Below are 21,523 nucleotides of genomic sequence, written 5' to 3'. Positions count from 1 at the left end.
ACAAAGAAGTTTCTTTGCTCTAGCTTCAACAGCATCAAATTTATAATGAATATTCTTTTGGGCAGAAGATATTTATTTTATTTTATTTATTTCATTAAATTTATTAAAAAGATATCTGCTTGCTCGTACAGAGTGCAATATTTTTTTTCAATCCAACCCTCCAAAACTACAAGTAAATATCCGAGCTCCCCCTCCAACTCATATAATTTTTTTTCCTAAAAAACTCCAACGAATCACCTTCCGATAGCTTTAATACTTGGACCGGATCGCTGTACTTACTTATTTGAAATGTTTAAAAATTGTGAATTTGTAGCCTCGGCCGTAAACGATATCAATTTTCTTAGCAGCAAAAAATCGTTAATAATATAATAGCAGACAAATAATTCATAGAATCTATTACGCCTAGAGTGTTTGTTTTCTTTTTTAAAGAATAGTATTTTCTGACTAGTACGTTATTTCTTTTTATCGTAAATCTGGCTACAATTTGTGTATGTTATTTACATAATATGTATATAAAAGATTTCTGCAATAGCTATACAGAAAACTTAAAAAGTTATTTTAGATTTTTAAGAACTTTCATTTTTAACATGCTGTTTGTGCAGACTTTGCAGTTTGAATTTATCCAACGTGCTTTATTATAAGACCCAAACTTGAGCGAAATATTGGAAATACATGCAATAACTTTGAACGTGGTACAAAATTATATTATTTATTTCACAAATTTTATTTTAAATATCAAAATAATGCACTCATGCAATATTTACATCTTTAAATTTTGGATAAACATATATGTAAGTACTTATATTAAGTACAAAATTGATTTTATTTTTTTCTAATTGCTTCGCAAATGGTATAATACAAATAAATCAGCACACGCACCTTTCACTACAATTTGTATTTTCAAGTGAACTTATTTTAAAGCATTTTTATGAGTTTGTGGTAACATTAAGCACAAAAAACTCCCAACTGAAAAGAAATTAAGTAAGTAAATTTTTGAACTTATATAACGCACTTTATTATTAGCTTACCCCACATAACACTGCCAACCAATAAAAATGGTGGAATACATCCGAGAGTCATAAATATCGGGAATAACAAATTTCCTATAAGCGCTCCCAATCTCCCAAACATCATTGCTAACGATACAATCATCGTTCTAAAACAGTAAATTATATTTAATTTTATTTTTCTTATAATTACAAAGTATATGTATCTACCTTAACGATGTTGGAAACAAACTGACGGTAACTCCTAATAGAGCTGTTGATGAAATACTTCCAACAGTTACATACGTTGCGGTTAAAATTAGCGTAGCCAAAGAATCTTTAGCCCAATATAATATTATACCAGAACTTCCCGATATTAATAGACCAAAGACTTAAATGTTATTTTTTTTAAAAAGTAATTTTAAGTAACAAATATTTTTTTTTAAAAGTAATCATAGTAAAGTACCTAATATCCACTTCTGACCCATTGCATTGATAAGCCCACCAGCCACTAAATAACCTCCTATTCCCGAAAGAGCAACCGTCATAGTATTGACATACATTTCATCAGATATTTTCTTAAATTGTAGAAACAGTTAGATTATTTAAATGAAATTCTAATAGACTTAGCTAAAATCTTATGCAAATAATTTGAAAGCTTGATATGTTAAAAAAAAACTACTTAAATTTAACATTAGATTGCCCACAAGTTTTTTTGCTCCTCTGATATCATGTAATTTAAATCTTGAATATTGTAAAATTTCATTTATAAAATTATCAACCTAAGCAATTAGCAATATTCCCTATTAAATTTGTCTAATTTAGATGGTACTCGTATGATTAAATTTTTTCATTATTACCGAGTTATTAAATATAAGAAAAAATTTTGATATGTATGTACATATGTATGTATGTATCGTTTTCCTAAAATGAAATATCTTGATTATAATATATTCTAATAAAATTACCAATCTCAATTACGTTGCAAAGTTAAACATAATTTACTTTTTAACGCAATAGAGAAAGAGTATTCGTATATAAATATGACTTTTCACTATTCTTTTGCACCAATTAAAATTTTTCTTCATTTTACTGTGTTCATTTTTTAGACTAAATCTTAAAATTATGTATTTTAACTTTTATATACATAATAAAAAAACTGGTAAAATTAGGAAAATCTCAACTTATAAATTTACATTTCTGCTATGTTGGGTGAAACTCGAATGCAAATAGCATATACTATGTTAATTTTATGGAAAATATACTTACAACCTCGCAAGTTGTCAATTCTGTTTCAGAAATATGTTGGTTTGTTAGATTAACATTATATTCAAGCATGGAACATAAATTAGAATTTTCATCCGGATTCGTAGAATTATCATTGGCTTCTATATAATTTGCAATTGATGTGAATAGTTGAGGAAGCCATAACCGCACAGTATTTTGCCTGTAGAGACAAAATACATACATATGTAAATACTTCTCATACATGCTATTTAGAATATTTGTATTATGAGCAAGTTTAACCATAATTTGTTTTAAAGTTTAATTGTTCAGATGAAATTTCACCATTTAGAAAAAAAATACAAAAAAATGTCAACGAACATTTAATTAAAGAAAATTCAAAATAGAAACACAAAATACAAAAACAAAATTCAACAACATGAAATGAGTATGGTTATTTATAAGTAAAAAGTTAATGGATGATTTTCCACTAATGAACGTATTATGTGTGATTACTTTTGAGCGGCGTATGAGGGTTAAAAAATTCGAACCGATGAAAATTCTAAGTACAATATCTACTTATCTAAGTACAATATCTAAGTACTGTATCTACTTAAATAACCTTCATAAGTAAAAATGTGCGATTTAAAAAGCTTTAAGAAATGAAGCATTTTTATCGTTCGTTCGATTAAGAACAATACAATTTTATCGTTCGATTTTCTTTGTTTATTCTTATAATTTTTGATTTTTATCTTATCGCAAAAAGAACTTTCATTCTTTTACTTTTAATTAGAAAATACACTTATAAAGAAATTTTATCAATGTTACCCCATTAAAATGAAAAACTGAATGGTGTACACATGAATTGTATGACCTAGATATGGTTTCTGAAACATCGGCTTTAATTGTCGTAGACCATCCATTAAACTGTCCGCTAATGTTGAAATTTTTAATTTAATATCATCGTTGGTTGAAGATTTATCAAAAACAATCTTTTGGGGAACCTCCTGGGTCAATTCTTTTATCTGTAATATATAATTAGATGTATGTATGTATATGCATTTATGATACGCATTTGTTTTTATTTATTTTTATATATTTTAATCAATATTACTGGATATTCGTCTGCTGATTTTCTAGTGTTACACGCATATACCCATTTGAAAACTTCTAGGGCTTCAGAATTGCGACCTTGAGACATTAAAAATTTAGGACTCTCAGGTAAATATAACATGGCCAGTCCCCCCAATAAATTTGGCAAGCCACACACAGCAAGAAATATTCTCCAATTATTGATTACTGTATTCAAATATTGAATATACATATACATAGTAACTTTTTTTTCGGTACAGTAATACCCCAGCATTAGTCGCTTTCCGCTTAATTGCGTTTCCCCTTTACATTAATCAGCTTTTCGGAACCTTTTTTATTAAGTGCAACGAAAAAGATATCGGTTAAATGCCTTTCTTTGAAACACACAAATCGTTTTAGCGCGTCATTTATCGCTTTTTTCTCAAATTGTTCTATTTGCGCTTCTATTAAATAATCGCTTTGTTGCTCTCTACACAGTTCAAAAAAAGACTAATGTTTTTAAAATTTTTATGACGTTTGCACATTTAATATCAAATTATTTTTTTACAAGTAATTTAAATTTTCTTCGCGGGTAATTATTTATTAATTTTATTACTTTCACGCGCCTTTTCAAGTTTACAAAAACCCCGCGCATAGTTGCTTTTGTTTGCGCAATTAAACGGGTTTGGTTAACAGCCCTACCCAGAAAAATGCGTGCAAATATGTTATTTTTGAGACACCGGGTATTACTGTATATTGAATTTTTAAGGAAAAATATCAATCTACCAAGATATCCACCAAAGAATTCGTATCTCCAAAATTGTGGAAGAATCGCCCACGCAATCAAGGGTAAAAAGAATGTCGCTATTGTGAAAAACATTCCCATTGCCATCATTATTCTGGATCTGTATTTGACTCCATGAAATTCAGTGACATATGACATAAGTACTGCAAAGGGTCCACAAATTCTACATTAAGAAAAAAAATCTTTTTCCATACATTGTCATATTTTCCGTTTAAGTATGTATGCATTTACATATTATATGTACTTACATAAATCCGCCGAAATACTTGAAAAACATTAGCACATAAATATTTTGAGCCAGAACACATCCTGTGACACATATAACGTTTGATAAAAATCCTTGGGCGAGTAATTTTTTTCTTCCAAATGTATCTGCTGCATACCCCCAAAATATGGCTGAACTTATCATACCTATTTTAGTACAATATAGTTATGCTTCTTTTAAGACCTAATAAAAATAACTGAAAATAGGAACCAACCAGCATAAGTAATTGCATTTAAGACTCCTTTATCAAAAAGACTTAATTTTAAATCACATTCGGCAGATGGTAAAATATATGACATTGTTGATGTTTCATACACTGTAGCAAAACAACTTGGTAAAGCTGCGGCAACTAAAATGAAGTTGAATAAACCAAATCCTGATTCAGTAATCGCTTTTTCAAAATCCGCCGGTTCATTCGCATCATTAGGACCTTTGAATAAAAAATCATACAAAATTAGTAAATTCAAAGAGTAAGTAAGTATGTTGAGATCTTTCTCATAAAAGGTTCTCCACCCCTGAGCCAATTTGTTTAAATTATTGCAAAAACTTTCATAGACTTTCTTAAATTTTTACATATGCTGTTAAACTTTACTTAATTATGTATGTATATTTTGTACATTCAAATTACCTACATAATAATTTACTTACACATTCATACATACATATATGATTTACTTTAATTTCGAAAAATTTTGTAATATGTATAAATGATTTGAAATTCTATATTTGTATATACTTCTATATGAAATATATGAAGGTAGTCATTGTAAAGTTGAAATTGATTTTCAAAAAATTAAAAACTATAAGTACTGCAAATTAAATATGTATATAAAATAAATTAAGTGAATATAATAATAATTATATATAAAATAAGAATAATAATAAAGAACATCTTAACTAAACCTCAAGTTGTAATTTTTAAATGAATAAAATAAAATGGTCTTCTTGCCCTAATACAGCAGAAGCCATGTTGGTGACTCCTATTGAACAATATGTTTAAAGTTTTTATTGAAACTAAAATTTTAATATACTTTATTGAAAAAGAACTTTAAATAAGTTACAACAAAAATTTTAACACATTAAATATAAAACTCATAATTATATTAATAATAAATATTATATATTAATAATAAATAATTTTATTATAAAAATTATAATTATAACAAGCATATACCTGACCGTTGGTGACAATGATTATGGCACCGGTCCTGTAACCGAAGGATCTCGGGTTCAAAACCCGGTCAGGTCATTATAAAACTACATTCAATATTTATAACTTAACATACAATACAAATACAAATAATTTTCATATATTCATAATATTCGATATTTTTAATATTTAAGAAAAAATATTAATAAACTTAAATACTTAATATAAAGAAAAACCTGCGGCAGGCTAGTCCTAGTTAAAACTGTACGACGATGTAAAACTAGTGCATAGTATCATGCACCAGCTTTATGCTCCTCCTAGGAGTGAACAAATGATTATCATAAAAATATATGCAATTATTCATGAATCTACATTAGATACATAACAAAATAATTTAATAAAATTTTAAACTACTATACTTTAAAAAAAAAAGGCATAGTTCATACTTCATCCATAGGACATACATATTTTGGACATACTTACATATATCTATGTTCATCCACAGGCGTTTTTCAAAATTAATTTTTTTTCCCTATTGTAAAAACAAACAGCTAAGTTAGCAACAACAAATATTTAAATTTAAACACATACATACATTGATATACCGTTCATCACATGCAGTTAATACTAACATTAAAATTTCAATATCATCAAAATCATAAAAATTCATCTAATCATACAATACCCTCAATTTGGACATCTGCAACATCATATAATCCACTTTGAGCTTCAATCAAACAAATTAAACGTTCAACTTCAATCATACAAATTGAACTTTCAATTTGTATGATTGAACCTTTTTTTTTGGGAAGTGACTGTCAATCGTTTTATTGATTATCAAATATTAGGTTCTGGAAATTTTTCCATCAACTTATCGACCAAAAACGGACTAAGTGTCCGGGACTCGCGAAAATTGATGTCACTGTTTTCTCTTTTTAAATTTTTTTAAGTTTTATACTAGACAGACCTAAGACAGGTGTTTACGCTGTTGTTTGCTACGAACACAAAATTAGTTCTTTGGTAAGGACAATTATTACACGTAACAGATATTGAGCCCATAAATTTAAAAGTTTGTTTCGGAAACTAAATATTTGAAAAATTTTGTTTACAATTTTTAAATTTTGTTAATTTTAAATGTTTTAAAAATTTTTACATGTTTTTAGTCAATATTACATCCGAAAATTGAAATTACAGCTGAAAGAAATGATTTTTTGTAATGTCAAGATTAAAATTGATAAAAAAAACGTTTACGAAGTTGATTGAACATTTATATGTCAAAGTGATGGCTTGAACGAACTTACAATTTATGTGACGTTTAAAGTCAGCTGCATGTAAAAAAATGAGTAAAATATAAAACCGTGTTTCCAAAGTTATCAACTAACGCAATTAAATAAATAGCAAAAAGAAATAGCAAAAGCAATAGATAGAATCCATATTTCAAAATTTTTAAAAATTTTCCACGAAAGAAAAAAAATGCTGTTACATTCATTTAAAAACAAACTATTACTGCAAAATATGTCGATAAATTTTAAACTACACAACCGGAACTTTTTAAATAGAATTGCTTATATAATAAAAAATTTTACGGAACCAAAACTATCGGAACCACCATTTAATCACATTACACAAATTGGGGATCCGATACTTAGAAAACGTGCAAGCTCTGTCCCAGAAGATAGCCTTCAAACTAATGAAGTAAAATTATTGATAGATCAAATGATTAAAGTTTTGAGAAAATATCAACTAGTTGGAATTGCTGCACCACAAATAGGTATAAGTTTGCGAATAATGGTAATGGAATTTTCCGAGAAACCTAAAGATCAGATATCTAGCGTTTTACATTCATCAAAACAAATGCAAAACTTTCCTTTAAAGGTTTTTTTTTTTTTAATTTTAATTGTACATTTTAAATTTATTATTGAAAGCGCATATATATACATACATACATATGTATTTTTAGGTTTTTATTAATCCAGAAATGAAAATTACAAATTATAACAAGATAAGTTTTGAGGAAGGATGTGCAAGTGTAAAAGGCTTTACAGGTGAAGTCGATAGATATGAAGAAATTATTTTAAGTGGATTTGATATCAAAGGTGAAAAGCAAAATGTGAATTTAAAAGGATGGAATGCCAGAATCGCCCAACATGAAATGGACCATTTAAATGGCGCTCTATATATAGATAAAATGAATTCTAGAACTTTTAGGTGCACATTATGGGAAACTATAAATGCAAATGGCGGCAGAATTGAAATACCTTATTATAAATGAGAGTATGGATAACATACAAAAATATTCCTTTTACAAAAACCACAAATGCATTTGGTTTTTTTCAGTATATCAATTTTACAACTTCTTCATTCAACGATTTGAACAACAAATGACAAAAGATTGAAAAAAGCCGAAATAATCGAAATATTTTACCAATTTAAAAATTATTTATGATTACATACCGTTTTCTGGTTTTACATTCTTTAATTCAGTCATTGTATTAGATTTTTGTACACTTTTGCAGCTAAATCGCGGTTAATTCGATTAATATAAAACTAAAAGTGTAAAGCGTATTTTTAACATTTTTGCTAAATCGTTCCTAAGATGCGATATGCACGATTTATTGAAACGGACTAGTTTTGCTTGTAATCAAAATTTAAATTAAGTTTGATGAAAAAGAAATTGGAGCTTTTCTTTTCTTACATATAAAAATATGTATTATAAGTGTATATATCATCCCAGAAATAATTTTAATAAACAAAGTATATTATTCATGTAAATATTATATGTACAAATATACTTTGATATATTTTTTTTATTAGAAACCTAATAACAAAATTTTCATATATGTACATGCATAGATAAAAAAAAATTTTGTTACGAAAATTCTTTGCGAAAGTTTTGTTCGTAGTGCTGAGATATTTTCAAACACTTTTCAGATAAATAAAAGTTTAATCATTGGAAAATGCTTAAATTGATTGGAATTTGTATTCGCCTCGTAATCATACATTGGTAGCCAACTTTTCACGATAGTTAGGCAAAATTTAACGTTTGATTACTAGCAAAAATTTTAATTTTACATGAATTTTAATTTGTTCAGCAATTAAGTTTTAATTTCTCACTATACTGACGGGTTAAATTAAGTATATATGTGTATATTGCATTTAAAAATTTCTTTTTTTTATTAGGAAACTAATTTTTTTTGTTTTATGAATTTGCAAAATTTCTATTTCAATTCGAAGACATTATTTAACGTTTTAACGAAACAATCAAGCAAATAAATCATAAAAATTTAAGCTTGATTAAATGTACATACATATATGAGCTTTTTGTTTTTGTCGGATGTTAAGCAAATACGTGATGAAACAGTCATATATAAAAATCATTGTTTGTTCTATCTACTGTTTAAAAAGTAAATAAAAATGTTCACTAACAGTTTTAATTTATGTACCTACATCCATGAACATTCATACATATGTAAAAATTTATGAATGTACCAATGTATTACATATTAAGCGTTTATAAACTAAAAAAGGAAAACTATAAATGCAGACTTAATGTATTTATATTTATTAAAATAACATGTAATCTTGTCCACGCCGTGTTTATTGACTAACATCTATTTAGTTTCTACATTTTTTTGAATTTTGTATTTTGAAAAATATATGTATTGTACATATGTATACATATTTCAATCAATACGTAGAGCTAATAACTAAAAAAGAGGTTAAAGATTTTTTTTTCAAATTCTTATAAATGTAAATAGTTATGCATTTGTTATAAATATAAGTTTACTATCTTAAATATCCATATATACATACACAAATATAACATACAGTATATTACTTCGGCAAATTTATTTCACCCAAAAATAAATCACAGCCATCTTTATAGGAGGTACATTATAGGAGTCTATGATTTGCTACAAGGGAAATTTATATACATACATATGTACACATGTATGTGCATTTCTTGAGAAAAATATTCATATTCAAAACTTCTAATAAAATAAGTATTTCAAATTTTTAGACGACTTAATTTGCATATTATTGAAAAGTTAATAGGTCAATTCTGTTCCGCAACATAAGTCATAATGCGTGTTCCTTTTAGTGGAAGTCTAGTTTCCTTTGGGTTTGGTTTTTGAGCAAAACAATTATTATATGATGCTGGGAAAATAGCAAAATGTGTTTTATTTGCGCTTTTTTTCTATTAAAATATAGATAACAGTTACATAAAATACGTTCAAGAGTTACCCTTGATGTGGTCAACAAGCAGGGAACTGCATATAGGTAATTATACTATAGGTAAATATTTCACAATGTAGAATAAAAAAATAATTTAAAAAAGAAAAAGGTACTTTTAATTTTATATATGTATGTATGTACATACACATATGACTACCTACATAACTGCAATACGACTAAGTATACAATTGTAGTTAAAGTACAGTATGTATAAGATATACATGCATTATGTAGGTACATAATGTATTCTTAAAACAATTTAATTTTTATTTTTCTTTTGAGCCGAACGGTAATTAAATAACTATTCTATTTTATTTTAATATTAAAAAGTTTAATGTAATATACAAACCTTTAACTTTAATATAACATAAGAAACATTATGTATTTTACATAAATATGTATGTATGTATATGAATAACTATAAACAAAGTCAATTCACTAAACTTAGTTTCATTCGGTTTATCCCTAACGTACATACATATGTATTTACAATGTTTTTAATTAGCCAAATTATAATATATTTGTTCTTTTGTTTCGTTGTAGCTGAAGCCTATTTTTAACAGCGTTGTCTCACTTGTTATGCATATCTAAACATTTTTTTTAATATAGACTTCACTTCAAAGTTTATACACATATTCAATAGCTCCCTAGAGTTCAGCATCGCAGTTCTTTTGAGCATTATTGTCGTTATCACAATTTAATGTTTTTTTCTCAATTGAATTTTCTTGTATTACATGTTGCAGTTTTAATGATGACCCTGAATTTTGCTTGATACACAAGTCTTTTTTAACGTTATTTATAAATTCGCCACCACATACAGGTTGAATTGCATTATTGGGCTGAACTTGTGTTTCCATCGTGCTTCTTTTCCATTTAAGTAACTGACCTGGAAAATATTAATTCCTTTCATAAAGAAATTTTTAAATGTAAATTATGAATCAGTTAATGTACTTTCATCCTTTTTTCTTAAATATCCCTTGTTTTTAAGTATAATGCTGGGGGATTCTGTTTTGATTGAAGATTTTCTAATGCATATAAAACAAACTATTTTTTGAAAATATAGGCGAAACCTAAAAAAAAAAGTGGACATTAAAATTGTGACTGAGATTTATTTATCGTCTTCATTAAATGGTCCAATAGAAAAAATCTAACCAAATAAAACGGTAAAGAGGGATCGTTTGATATTCGTGGATCCTATCGTTCCAAACAAAATATTGACAAATTCCTATAACAATTTGACGAATGTTGTTTAACAAGCTTTTATAGAAAACATTACCTTCATTACATTTATTGAGAAACAATAACATTACAGTGCAAGCTAATTTAACATTTTTAATTTAAATGGGAGTTATTCAACAGAACTTAAAGTATTCGCATATTCTACTAGAATACTTGCTTGCACAATATAATTTTCAAAGCCATCATTGCTTTTGATGATGGTTTAATTAAAAAAAATGTAATTAATTAAATAGATTTTAAAAAAAGCGCGAACGATTTTAGAAAAAATTTAAAATTACTAAAATATAATATAATGTATTTTTTAAAACTAATTATTATTTATTAAGTTACCTTTTATTCATCCAATAATAAATTATTGGATTAACCATCGCATTAGACATGGCCAACCAATAAAATCCTGTATAATATATAAAAGTTCTTGATATGATTAATATTTTTTAACATAACATTTTAAAAAATTTTTTACCTAAATACATATGCTGCACATATCTTGTTTGTGCTACGTCATTATAGTGATATGAATATATGAAGAACATGTGATAAGGAAGCCAACAAATAGCAAATATTGAAACAATTGCAATAAACATTCTGACGACCTTTTTTTTAGATTTCATTGACTCAATTTGTCTTTCAGTATTTTCTCCTATTGATCTACTACCCCAAAGTACGCGTCCCATTAAAAAATAGCAAACTAGCATGACTAACATTGGTATACCATATGTTAAAATTAAAATAACCAAATTATATCTTAAAAAAAAAAGTTTTTATTAATTTGTTACTTATGTATATTAATAACTTTTAATTACACATAATCTGAAATTGATGTAGGATAACGACCATCTGGCCACATCATAAAACAAACTGTTCTCGATTTTCCATTATAATATCTAGAGACAAAATACAAATTGTTTTATTTTTAACGGTAAAAAAAGGAGAATATTTTTTGCTAATGATATTTCATAAGATTAAAAAAGCTAATAACTTTTTCATAATTTTTCATCTCATATTCAAATTATCATAATCATATTATTGGTATTCAAAGTATGTTAACAGTGCAGGTAATATAGAAATTCTGACAAAATATAAATATTGGTTTAATAAACTAACTCATTTAAAAAGAACAAAAAAACGAAATTATTATGAAAATAAATTTAAAAAATGCAAAAATTACCCTAGAATGACATGGAATAACATCAAAGACATAATATGCTTTAGAAAATTTAATACCAAAAAATTTTACAAGGAAAACGATTCCAATAATGACAAAATCGAAAAATTAAATGAATTCAACAACTATTATTGTAACATAGGTAAAAAATTAGCAAAAGTAATTCAACATGAGGTATTCTATTTAAAAATACAAGTAACAAGTAAATTTTACTTTAATGTAATCAGTTTATCTGAAGTGCAAAATTGCATACGAAATTTAAAGCAAACTAAGTCAGTAGGATATGACAATTTTCAAGTGAATATATTCAAAGAAACTCAGAAAGAAATTTCTCCATTCCTAACGTCACTTATAAACACTTCTTTTCAAACTGGTACATTTCCAAACTGTCTTAAAATTAGTAAGGTTGTCCCTATATATAAGGATGGTGACGAAAATAATATTACAAATTATAGACCGATATCACTTTCATCTATAACCTCAAAAATAATTGAAACTTTGGTCAATACTCAGATATATAACTATTTAGAGAAGTATGATATAATAAGTAAAAGGCAATACGGCTTTAAAAAGAAATCTAGCACAACTTCTGCGTTATTTGATCTTATAACTCATATTGAAAAAGAGCTGAACGCCAAAAAGAAAGTAGTCATAGCATTCTTCGATCTGGCAAAAGCTTTTGACTCAGTGGATCAAAATATTCTATTGAAAGTATTACGCAGTTTAGGAGTAACTGGAACCGAATTTAAGTGGTTTGTAAGCTACCTCGAAAACAGGAAACAATACACAGAAAACGGAAATCTACAAAGTAAAGTTGAAGATATAGGCTATGGTGTTGTTCAGGGGAGCTCTCTGGCGCCAACACTATTTCTGTGTTACATAAATCAAATCGCCAACACTGTCCTTAATGGTAAAATATATATGTATGCTGATGATTTAGCTGTTGTATACGCTGACGACAATTATGACGATATGCAAAATAAAATTAACTGTGATAATAAAAAAATTCTTGAACTTATGAATCGCTACAAATTGACAATAAATACTGCTAAAACAAAGTACATGATATTTAACACAAATGACAACGAAAGGCTTAATATAAAATATAACAATAACGTCAACAAATATAACAAAATTGACACGTAGACGAACTCAGTAAAAAATGCAGGAAAATAGCTTTTATTTTTAAAAAACTATCTTCAATCATACCTGACAATTTAAAAAGGCTAATCTACTATAGTATGTTTCATAGCGTTATAACTTATGGAATCATTATTTGAGGACCTGGGTCGAAAAAAAACTTAGACAAAATAAGAGTATTGCAAAACAAAGCTATCAAAAATTTATATGAATTACCATTAAGAACATCATCTGACCAACTATATGAAAAGCTTAATCTGATTCATGTCAATCGTCAACTAAAACTGCTACAAATTGAATATATACAAAATATTTTACAAAAACACATCTTAACAAACACTCTTTTTACACAAGGAACCCAGATCCACAGCTATGCAACAAGAACTGCTACAAATTACAGAACAGACAAGGGTGGATCCAGTAAAATATATAATGCTGCTATATCAGAATACAATAAAATTCCTACGTGGATGAAAACAATAAAAAATAAATCATTCAAATATCATTTAAAATCGTACAACTAATAACTCATCTTGGTTAATAATGCAACTAACATCCCAAAATGGTAAAAACTAAATCTAAATTTTGTAATCCGTTAATTTTCTAATCAATTGAAGGTTTCTTATTCTTTTTCTTATTATTTAATAACTATTTACAACTTTTATAGAATTTTTCTTCTGTACTTACTACATGTATCTCTATAGAAAAACAAACATTTTGTAATACTTAATTTATTTTTTTATTTTAATTTTTTTTTTTTTTGCCATTTGTTCTTAATTTTAAATTTAACTTATTTATTATGTAATTTTATACAAAAATAATGGTATGTTATGTAATTAAACATTGTACACTCTATACGAGCAGACCTTGCTCTTCAGAGAAATAAATAAATAAATAAAAAAATAAATAAATAAATAAAATATATATGCAATAAAATATAAAAAAAATTATTTGTGATAAAAGTGTTTGATTTGTATTATCGTTATTAAATATATCTAGTACATGGAATCCAAAATTAGGAAATGTTAACCCTTTGAATGAAACTTCTAGAAAATATATTGTATCATTTTTTATAATTTTATTGTTAAACAACTTAACTCATTGCGCATGTGTATACATAGCGTAAAATAATTATTTAGGTCAAGCTCATAGAAACGTTTTCCAATGCAATCGTCTTTTTTAATACATACATATATTCATAATAATTATACGCGAATGTACTCGTATGTATACATACACGATTGCCATCTAAAATTATTTCGTTTTTCCTATGTTTTTTAATTTTTTAATTTGGTAATTTTTGTATACGTATATATAATATGTACTTACTTTTTTGTCATTGTTGAGGAATACAAAAGGCATGGAGCAGCTAAAATGCAACTCAAAATCCATATTAATAGTAAGATGAATCTTGCCTTTTTCCTTGATATACGACGCTTAAGTGGGTGTACAATAGCAATGTACCTGCACAAATGAAATCAAAAATTTTAAGTAAAAATTTAAAATAAAAAAATTCCCGTTACATTCACGATTGATGCCGAGATGTATACAAACCTATCAAATGAAATCGCTACTAAAGTAAAGACGCTAGTTGAAACAGTTACGTTAGCCATAAAGCTAATTGAAAAACAATAAATTTTCAATAAAATTATTAAGTTTTAAGAAGTAAAAGTACTTATTGATTGTACAATAAAGTGATCCAAATGGCCAGTCAGAATTCAACATAAATATGAAATTAAAAACACAATTCAATGAAGACATAAGCAAATCTGCTATACTAAGATTTAATAAAAAATAATTTGTAACAGTTCTCATGCTCCTATGTCCTAAAAAATATTATTATATAACATGATTCAAATTTCTTATGCAAATAAATAGTATACCTAAAACAATCCATAAAACTATACAATTGCCTGCAATTGCAACAAATAACATTAATCCAAAAATTGCCCCCCACACTGTCTTCTGTTCCCATGGTAACTCTAAAAGAATTTGAATGTAAATTTAATACAAGTCCTAAAATTTTAGAATGCTATTCACTATAGATTAGACAAATTTTGGTACTAAATAGTTGCTTAGTTTTCATTTTTAAATGTTCTGCAGATATTAAGTTTAATTTCAATTATTGATATTTAAATCAAACAAAAAATTTTATTTAAATTGTAAAGAAGTGCATTCAACTTAAGTCTCTCATATAGAATAGCTGTCGAATAAATATGTGAACATACGTACCATATGGCCTCGTCGGAGAAGGAAATATACATTCTGTTAGAAAATCCCTGAAAAATATAATTGGAATAAGTTTCAAAAAAATTTAATAAACTTTCAGAAAAATTGTCGAGCATAGTGCGTAACAAGTGTAAGTACCTGCGATATTTTTATCAAATGTAATTATGGCCTAATTTTTTCAAAATGAATTAAAATAAATGGAATACGTCACTTGTTTAAATTGTTTGTAATTCATTGTGTTTTAAAACCCTTCTTTATGATTTCGACCTGTCTAAAAATGGTTTGCACTAATCAGAATGTAATTTTTACTACATAAAGAATGAAAAATTGGTTAAATTTTGATTAGTTTAAATCAAAGACATTAAAAATTTTTAACATCTTTGTTTAAGTTCAAATTTTATTCAAATTGGACTAAATAGAACACTCTTTGCCAAATTTTGCATAAACGTGTTGGTTAATGCCTTATTATACTTTGTACCCTATTAGGTGCAGGTACCTAAGAAAGTGTGTTAAAATTAATTTAACATATTATGTATGTACTTTCTTAGGTACCTGCAAATACAATGGTTATGTACAATGATTGTATGTTCTTATTAGCATGAATCCTATACGTTTTGATATTATTGCCGAAACAAAATTATTTTTCAGAGTAAGGTTTTGTTTTTTTTTAGAATTGCATACGAAAATTATTTAACATAATCAATATTTATTAATTAAAGACGTTAATGGTGTAGCAGTGTACTACATATAAACTTTATTAATATTAGTGATAAATTTATGCATATGTACTTTTATGTAATATGTAGAATATAAAAAAGTTCTATCGAATATGGAGCCAATAAGGGTCCGCCGACGATAATGTAATGTCGGTTATTGTAAATAACATTTAATTTTATGTAATTTTCACAAGTAAAAATGTAATACACAATCAAAATGTAGAAAATGCGAAATTGTTTCAAATTTAGACCGGTTGAAATAAAAACAACAGACTTTTCCAGAGTCTTTTTTGCCTCTTTTCACTGCTGTTACAATATTTTCCGCGAACTAAAAATAGCTATGAATATATTTGCATTAATTTATACTTATCTTATACTTATATATCAGTAAAATTTGTGCGTGTACTTTATAATATTAAAAACGTTTTTTAATTCAAAAGTATTTAAGAAGAATTAATCAATATTAATTAAATTTAAAGATTCTTACGTTTAATCAACTTTCTGAAATAATTTTAATGAGTGCTATTAACATTCGAACTGCCTAAATAAAACTAAAATTAGAAAAATAATTTCGTTCTGACAATAATGTCGCTATATATGTTATTTAATTAAAATTATTTAATTAAAATATTAATTAATTACTAAAATTGTTAAACATTGTATTTCCAAAAACCTTAGATGGTGTGCTAAAACAATTTCGTACTTGGTGCTGTTACCGAACTCGTTAATGCAAAATTTGAATGCTATAATCAAAGAATGTATATTTATAATATCATATAAATGTATGATGTATAATGTATGATGAATGTATATAAATATACATTCTTTGCTATAATATTCGAAATGTTCATAAAATCGTGGTTGCAATATAACCCTATGTAGTAATATCACTTTCATACACTTTAACTCTAAAGAAAAATACATATCCATATAACAATTGAAGTAATAGAATATTTAATTAATTTTAATTTAACCATAGTTATTGTTATTTTTTATACTTTTATTTTTATACTTTTTTATACTTTTATTTATCATATTTCATCAGTTAGCGCTAATAGTGAATAGGGTTGACTAAAAAATTTATACTTAAAACTTTACAAGCGTAAATTGTAACTAAAATTTGAAGTCTTACTTTCCTCAAATTGTACGCGCAATATTTGTACCTACTGTTACAAACTATTGTAAAGATTGATGTGTGAAGCCTTTCTGAATTGCCACCAAAACGTGTGGCAACCGCTTTTGAGTTTAAATTTCCAATTCAAACGAATAGTGATTGAACCAAAAGCATGACGCGATTTTATATTCTATACAGAATTATATGTATTCTATACAGTTTTTTATACATATAGAGCTCGCGTACCGCATTATTTTAGACATAACGTAAGATTGTTTGTCCAATTTTGAGTAATTCTTGTCATGTAAATATAATAATCATTTTAGTAATTGTGTTACACAGATTTATAAATCACTTTTTATAGGAAAATTTTTTATTGGTGATTTTTTGTTATAGGTAAACCGCCCCTGGATGAGTCACGTAACACTTAAAATTTTTGTTATATTACGTCAATTGAAATTCGTTAGCTAAAATAGTCTGATGCGGCCGCCTCATTATCAATCATGTCGTATACTTTCTTATTTATAAATTTATATGTATTCATAAAGTTAAAACAGTTATTGCTCATGTACATATTTGTTTAAGACTGCACGAATATTAAAAACCACAATACCAGACAGACGATTGTTGTGCCCTAAAAATAACCTCATGAGAGTCTGAAACGTAAAATGAAGTATTTTATGAAATGAATAATATCAATATTAATAATAATTGGAATGTGAGGCAATCGAAAAGTTAATGTTAAAGTTGACAAATTACGTACATTATATATATACATACATATGTATGTACATATGTATAAAATCATACAAAATTTATTTGAAATTGATTAAGCTGTATATACGTTTATATACTTTAAAAAGTGCAATTCAATTTCCTAATGGATTTAAATAACTTGTTCACAAAAAAATTTATATGGTGAACTGTAACAAAATCTCTTACTTGTATGTTCACTGTTGTAAGTATGTATACTAATTATAATACCACTCTTATTTTAAGAGATACTGACAATAAAAATTAACGGAATTGGCATTGTGGAACCATTAGGTACATAAAACAAATTGAATTAGTTTTAACTAACTTATGAATAACTTATGAACTGTGAAATATGCTGTATCAATACTTATATAATATATGGAATTTATTCAACATCATATTATATGTATGTATGAAACTTAATATTGAATAATTGACACTCAATACAAAGCATACATTAAAAAGATAGACGTGCTACAGGAAAACATAAAAATTTTCTAATAAAAATATTATGCAATTTTTTTAAATAGTTCACCTATCTGTTGGAAGTACATATATACATATGTATGTAAAACAAAGTTCTGTATAGGTTTATGAAGAATGGAAACTAAATTGTTTTTGTATGGGATGAAGCGAAAGGAATAAATAGTTTCAGAAACTTGTTAAATAATTTGAATTGTATTGATGTTATCAATGAGTTAATTAAATGATTTTACGATTACCGAGCTCAATTATATGTTTGGACAATGCGTTGAATTATACTAAATCAAAGCACATCGACATTACGTCTTCAATCTTGTAGGTGAAAACAAAATATATTTAAATTTTTTACGTTTCGTCAACAATTTACGAAAGCTTTGAATTAAGAAAGTATTAATTAATCCATTGTAACTGCAATCACACGTTTTTAATCTGATTTTATAATTGAATTTATTTTTGCAAAATTTAGCTTAATTAATTGTATTATTAACTGTTATGCAATATTGCCATATGAAAAAGTTTATATAAATTTAGGAAAAATCTCAAAATAATTACTAGCTTATTTCAAAGATTGAATCCTATTTGTTATAAGATAATTAATTTTGAAAAACATAAGGGTGTAAGTTTAGGTAAAAGGACGATTAATGACAATGAAATTCATAGCACCAAAAAAGCGGCGAACTGAAAAAAGCATTGGTAATGTCGTTTTTCGTTTTCGGTTTGCTAGGTAACAAGTTGAATTTTGTTCTAGTAAAATTAAAGACTTTTCGATATATATGTAAAAATAATATAAAACCTTGGAGACCTATCTAAGTTCCAATCAAAGGAGCTAAATTTGATTGTGTTCAATTAAGCAGTTTATTTTTAACATTAGCAATTGACGGCAAACAATGATAATTATTATATAAGTTTCTACATGGAAAAGAGGAATCCGAGTTATTTTCTCTAAATAACAGAATAAGATATATTTGTACATATTTGAATTAACAGGCTAATCGTGTAACTCGCTTTTTTTACTCACTTTTTGTTCACTTTCAAATCAATATTATGAAATCGTATATTTTATTGCGCAGTGGTATGCACTAAGATACTAAACAAAAACAATAAAATGCAAAATAGTTTATGCAAAACTAAAAAATAATTTTTTTTTACCTTGCTGCACTAATATCTCCTGATATTTCATCTTCATTTTCAATAATACTCGATAACAAATGGACTATGTCAGACCTATTAAAACTATTTAAATTTGTTGCATTTATCACTTCTGTTAAAGTGAATCGGTTCACAGCCAATATTGTACAATTAATTAATAATTCGGTGTCAACATTTTCCGACATTATAATAAACTTTGCACAATGTATATCCCACCTACATAGTACGATTAACAGATTTTATGCATACATAATATATGTATATAATTTATTCCTTTTTTGTTGTTTTGTTATTAATGATGGGAATGGTTGAATTTTCATGAAGCACATTGATTTACATACATATGTAGATACACAATAAGTACGTAAGGAACAGTTTTTTAAACTTTTTCATTTATTCTTTTGAATTTCTTGATTTAATTTTAATATACATACATAATATAATACATAATATGTATGTATGTATTTTAATAATTTCAAAAAAACAAACAGTAACTATTCACATTAAATGTATGTAGATAATTTTATATGTATATGTATATGTGTATGCATACGGTTGAAAAGCATTCTTAATTCAATTTTCTTTTATTTCGATTGACGCATTTCAATAATCTCTTTCCATTTTTTTTTATTTCTTAATCAACAATAATGGCTTAACACTACACAAACCAAATTTTAACCATTGCATATACATACATAGATACATCTAAGATTTACAAAATTTTGATAATTTTCACAAGCTGTAATTTTAGGAAATATTAAATAAATTTCATCTTTTCGCATCAAATTTTGTTTTTTTATAAAAAAAAAACCAACTACTTTGGAAACAAGCAAATTTATTTTTTTTTTATATAGGTAATTGTTTTCAAAAACAAAAAGAAAAGGATATTGCAAGGATAAATTTTTTAATTTTTATATACATATATTTTTTTTTATTTTTCATATAGTTTTTTCCTTTGTTCCTTCTCTTTTTAATTATCATAAACACTTGTTACACACTGAAAGCCTTAAATATACTTAGCGATTTGTTCATTTCTGTTAATCAGCAACTCGTTTTGATTTAGTAGACATGCTACAAAGAAACGAAATATTTTATAAAATTAAAGCTTTCCCAAAAAATATTTTAAAAAGCTTTATTGAGTCCTAAAAAATTATGCAAACACATATCTATAGATCAACGCGATATAAATATAACATAATGTTAGAGTAAACATAAAATAAACAAGGAGGCATAAACTCCCATCAGGACAGTTTTTTACAAGGAATTTTTGAAAAAATTGTATACATACTATGTGTACATGTCTGTAAATATGGATTTGACTGTTCTAACTTAATATCTTGTAAAAAATTACGATAAACTTTTTTCAGATAAGACAACATAAATCCATATTTCATGTATGTACTTTGGGATATAAGTTTTGGATGGAAGTATGTATAAATATGCCTGAAGTCATTTATATTGTACAGTTGGTTATGGTGTCATCAAATATAATATAAAGAGCCCTGTGTATGTATATCAACTCCAATAAAATATGATTTGGGTCAAAGTGGATTTCCTTTGTGATTTTACTGAACTCTCTTTATTAGAATATTGCTGGATTCGAATTTAAGTCAGGTTTTGAATTTAAGTACATTATCGAATTTAAGTCAGATGTATTGTTTTTCTCGAAATCTATTGAGAAAGGATTTATATGGGAATTCACATCAATCTATCCATTCTTGTATACTTACATATGTATATACATATGTAAGTATACATTCTTGTATACTTACATATACTTACTTATCTTTAG

At 26.2% G+C, this 21,523-nt stretch overlaps 3 protein-coding genes across 4 annotated transcripts; 1 reads left to right on the top strand and 2 right to left on the bottom strand.

Annotated features, from left to right (window-relative positions):
• Positions 1-688: 688 nt before the first annotated feature.
• On the bottom strand, positions 689-8,096 carry LOC129616238 (synaptic vesicle glycoprotein 2B-like). The gene is made up of 11 exons (XM_055531775.1): positions 7,956-8,096; positions 4,566-4,781; positions 4,335-4,497; positions 4,068-4,249; positions 3,325-3,509; positions 3,039-3,235; positions 2,256-2,433; positions 1,453-1,564; positions 1,218-1,377; positions 1,029-1,156; positions 689-966 (listed from the first exon to the last, which is right to left on the bottom strand). The coding sequence occupies exons 1-11, from the start codon at positions 7,987-7,989 to the stop codon at positions 911-913; spliced, it is 1,611 nt and encodes a 536-aa protein (XP_055387750.1). The 5' UTR covers positions 7,990-8,096; the 3' UTR covers positions 689-910.
• On the top strand, positions 6,817-9,526 carry LOC129616241 (peptide deformylase, mitochondrial-like). The gene is made up of 3 exons (XM_055531778.1): positions 6,817-7,376; positions 7,462-7,775; positions 7,839-9,526. The coding sequence occupies exons 1-2, from the start codon at positions 6,975-6,977 to the stop codon at positions 7,771-7,773; spliced, it is 714 nt and encodes a 237-aa protein (XP_055387753.1). The 5' UTR covers positions 6,817-6,974; the 3' UTR covers positions 7,774-7,775; positions 7,839-9,526.
• Positions 9,527-10,371: 845 nt separating this feature from the next.
• On the bottom strand, positions 10,372-20,762 carry LOC129616240 (tachykinin-like peptides receptor 86C). Of its 2 annotated transcripts, XM_055531777.1 has the most exons (12): positions 20,651-20,747; positions 19,732-20,470; positions 15,517-15,563; positions 15,168-15,266; positions 14,960-15,110; positions 14,839-14,901; positions 14,614-14,748; positions 11,783-11,863; positions 11,443-11,723; positions 11,307-11,373; positions 10,689-10,807; positions 10,372-10,623 (listed from the first exon to the last, which is right to left on the bottom strand). In XM_055531777.1, exons 2-12 carry the CDS (start codon positions 19,914-19,916, stop codon positions 10,385-10,387), a joined length of 1,467 nt encoding a protein of 488 aa, XP_055387752.1. In that variant the 5' UTR covers positions 19,917-20,470; positions 20,651-20,747; the 3' UTR covers positions 10,372-10,384. The 2 variants fall into 2 exon arrangements, with proteins under 2 accessions (XP_055387752.1, XP_055387751.1); XM_055531776.1 differs by having other exon boundaries at positions 19,732-20,762.
• Positions 20,763-21,523: the final 761 nt, after the last annotated feature.

This window comes from Condylostylus longicornis, unplaced genomic scaffold (genome assembly GCF_029603195.1).
Source record: "Condylostylus longicornis isolate FDR11 unplaced genomic scaffold, ASM2960319v2 ptg000163l, whole genome shotgun sequence".
Taxonomy (NCBI): domain Eukaryota; kingdom Metazoa; phylum Arthropoda; class Insecta; order Diptera; family Dolichopodidae; genus Condylostylus; species Condylostylus longicornis.
Note: the sequence above shows the minus strand (reverse complement) of the source record. Positions and strands in the feature narration are given on the sequence as shown.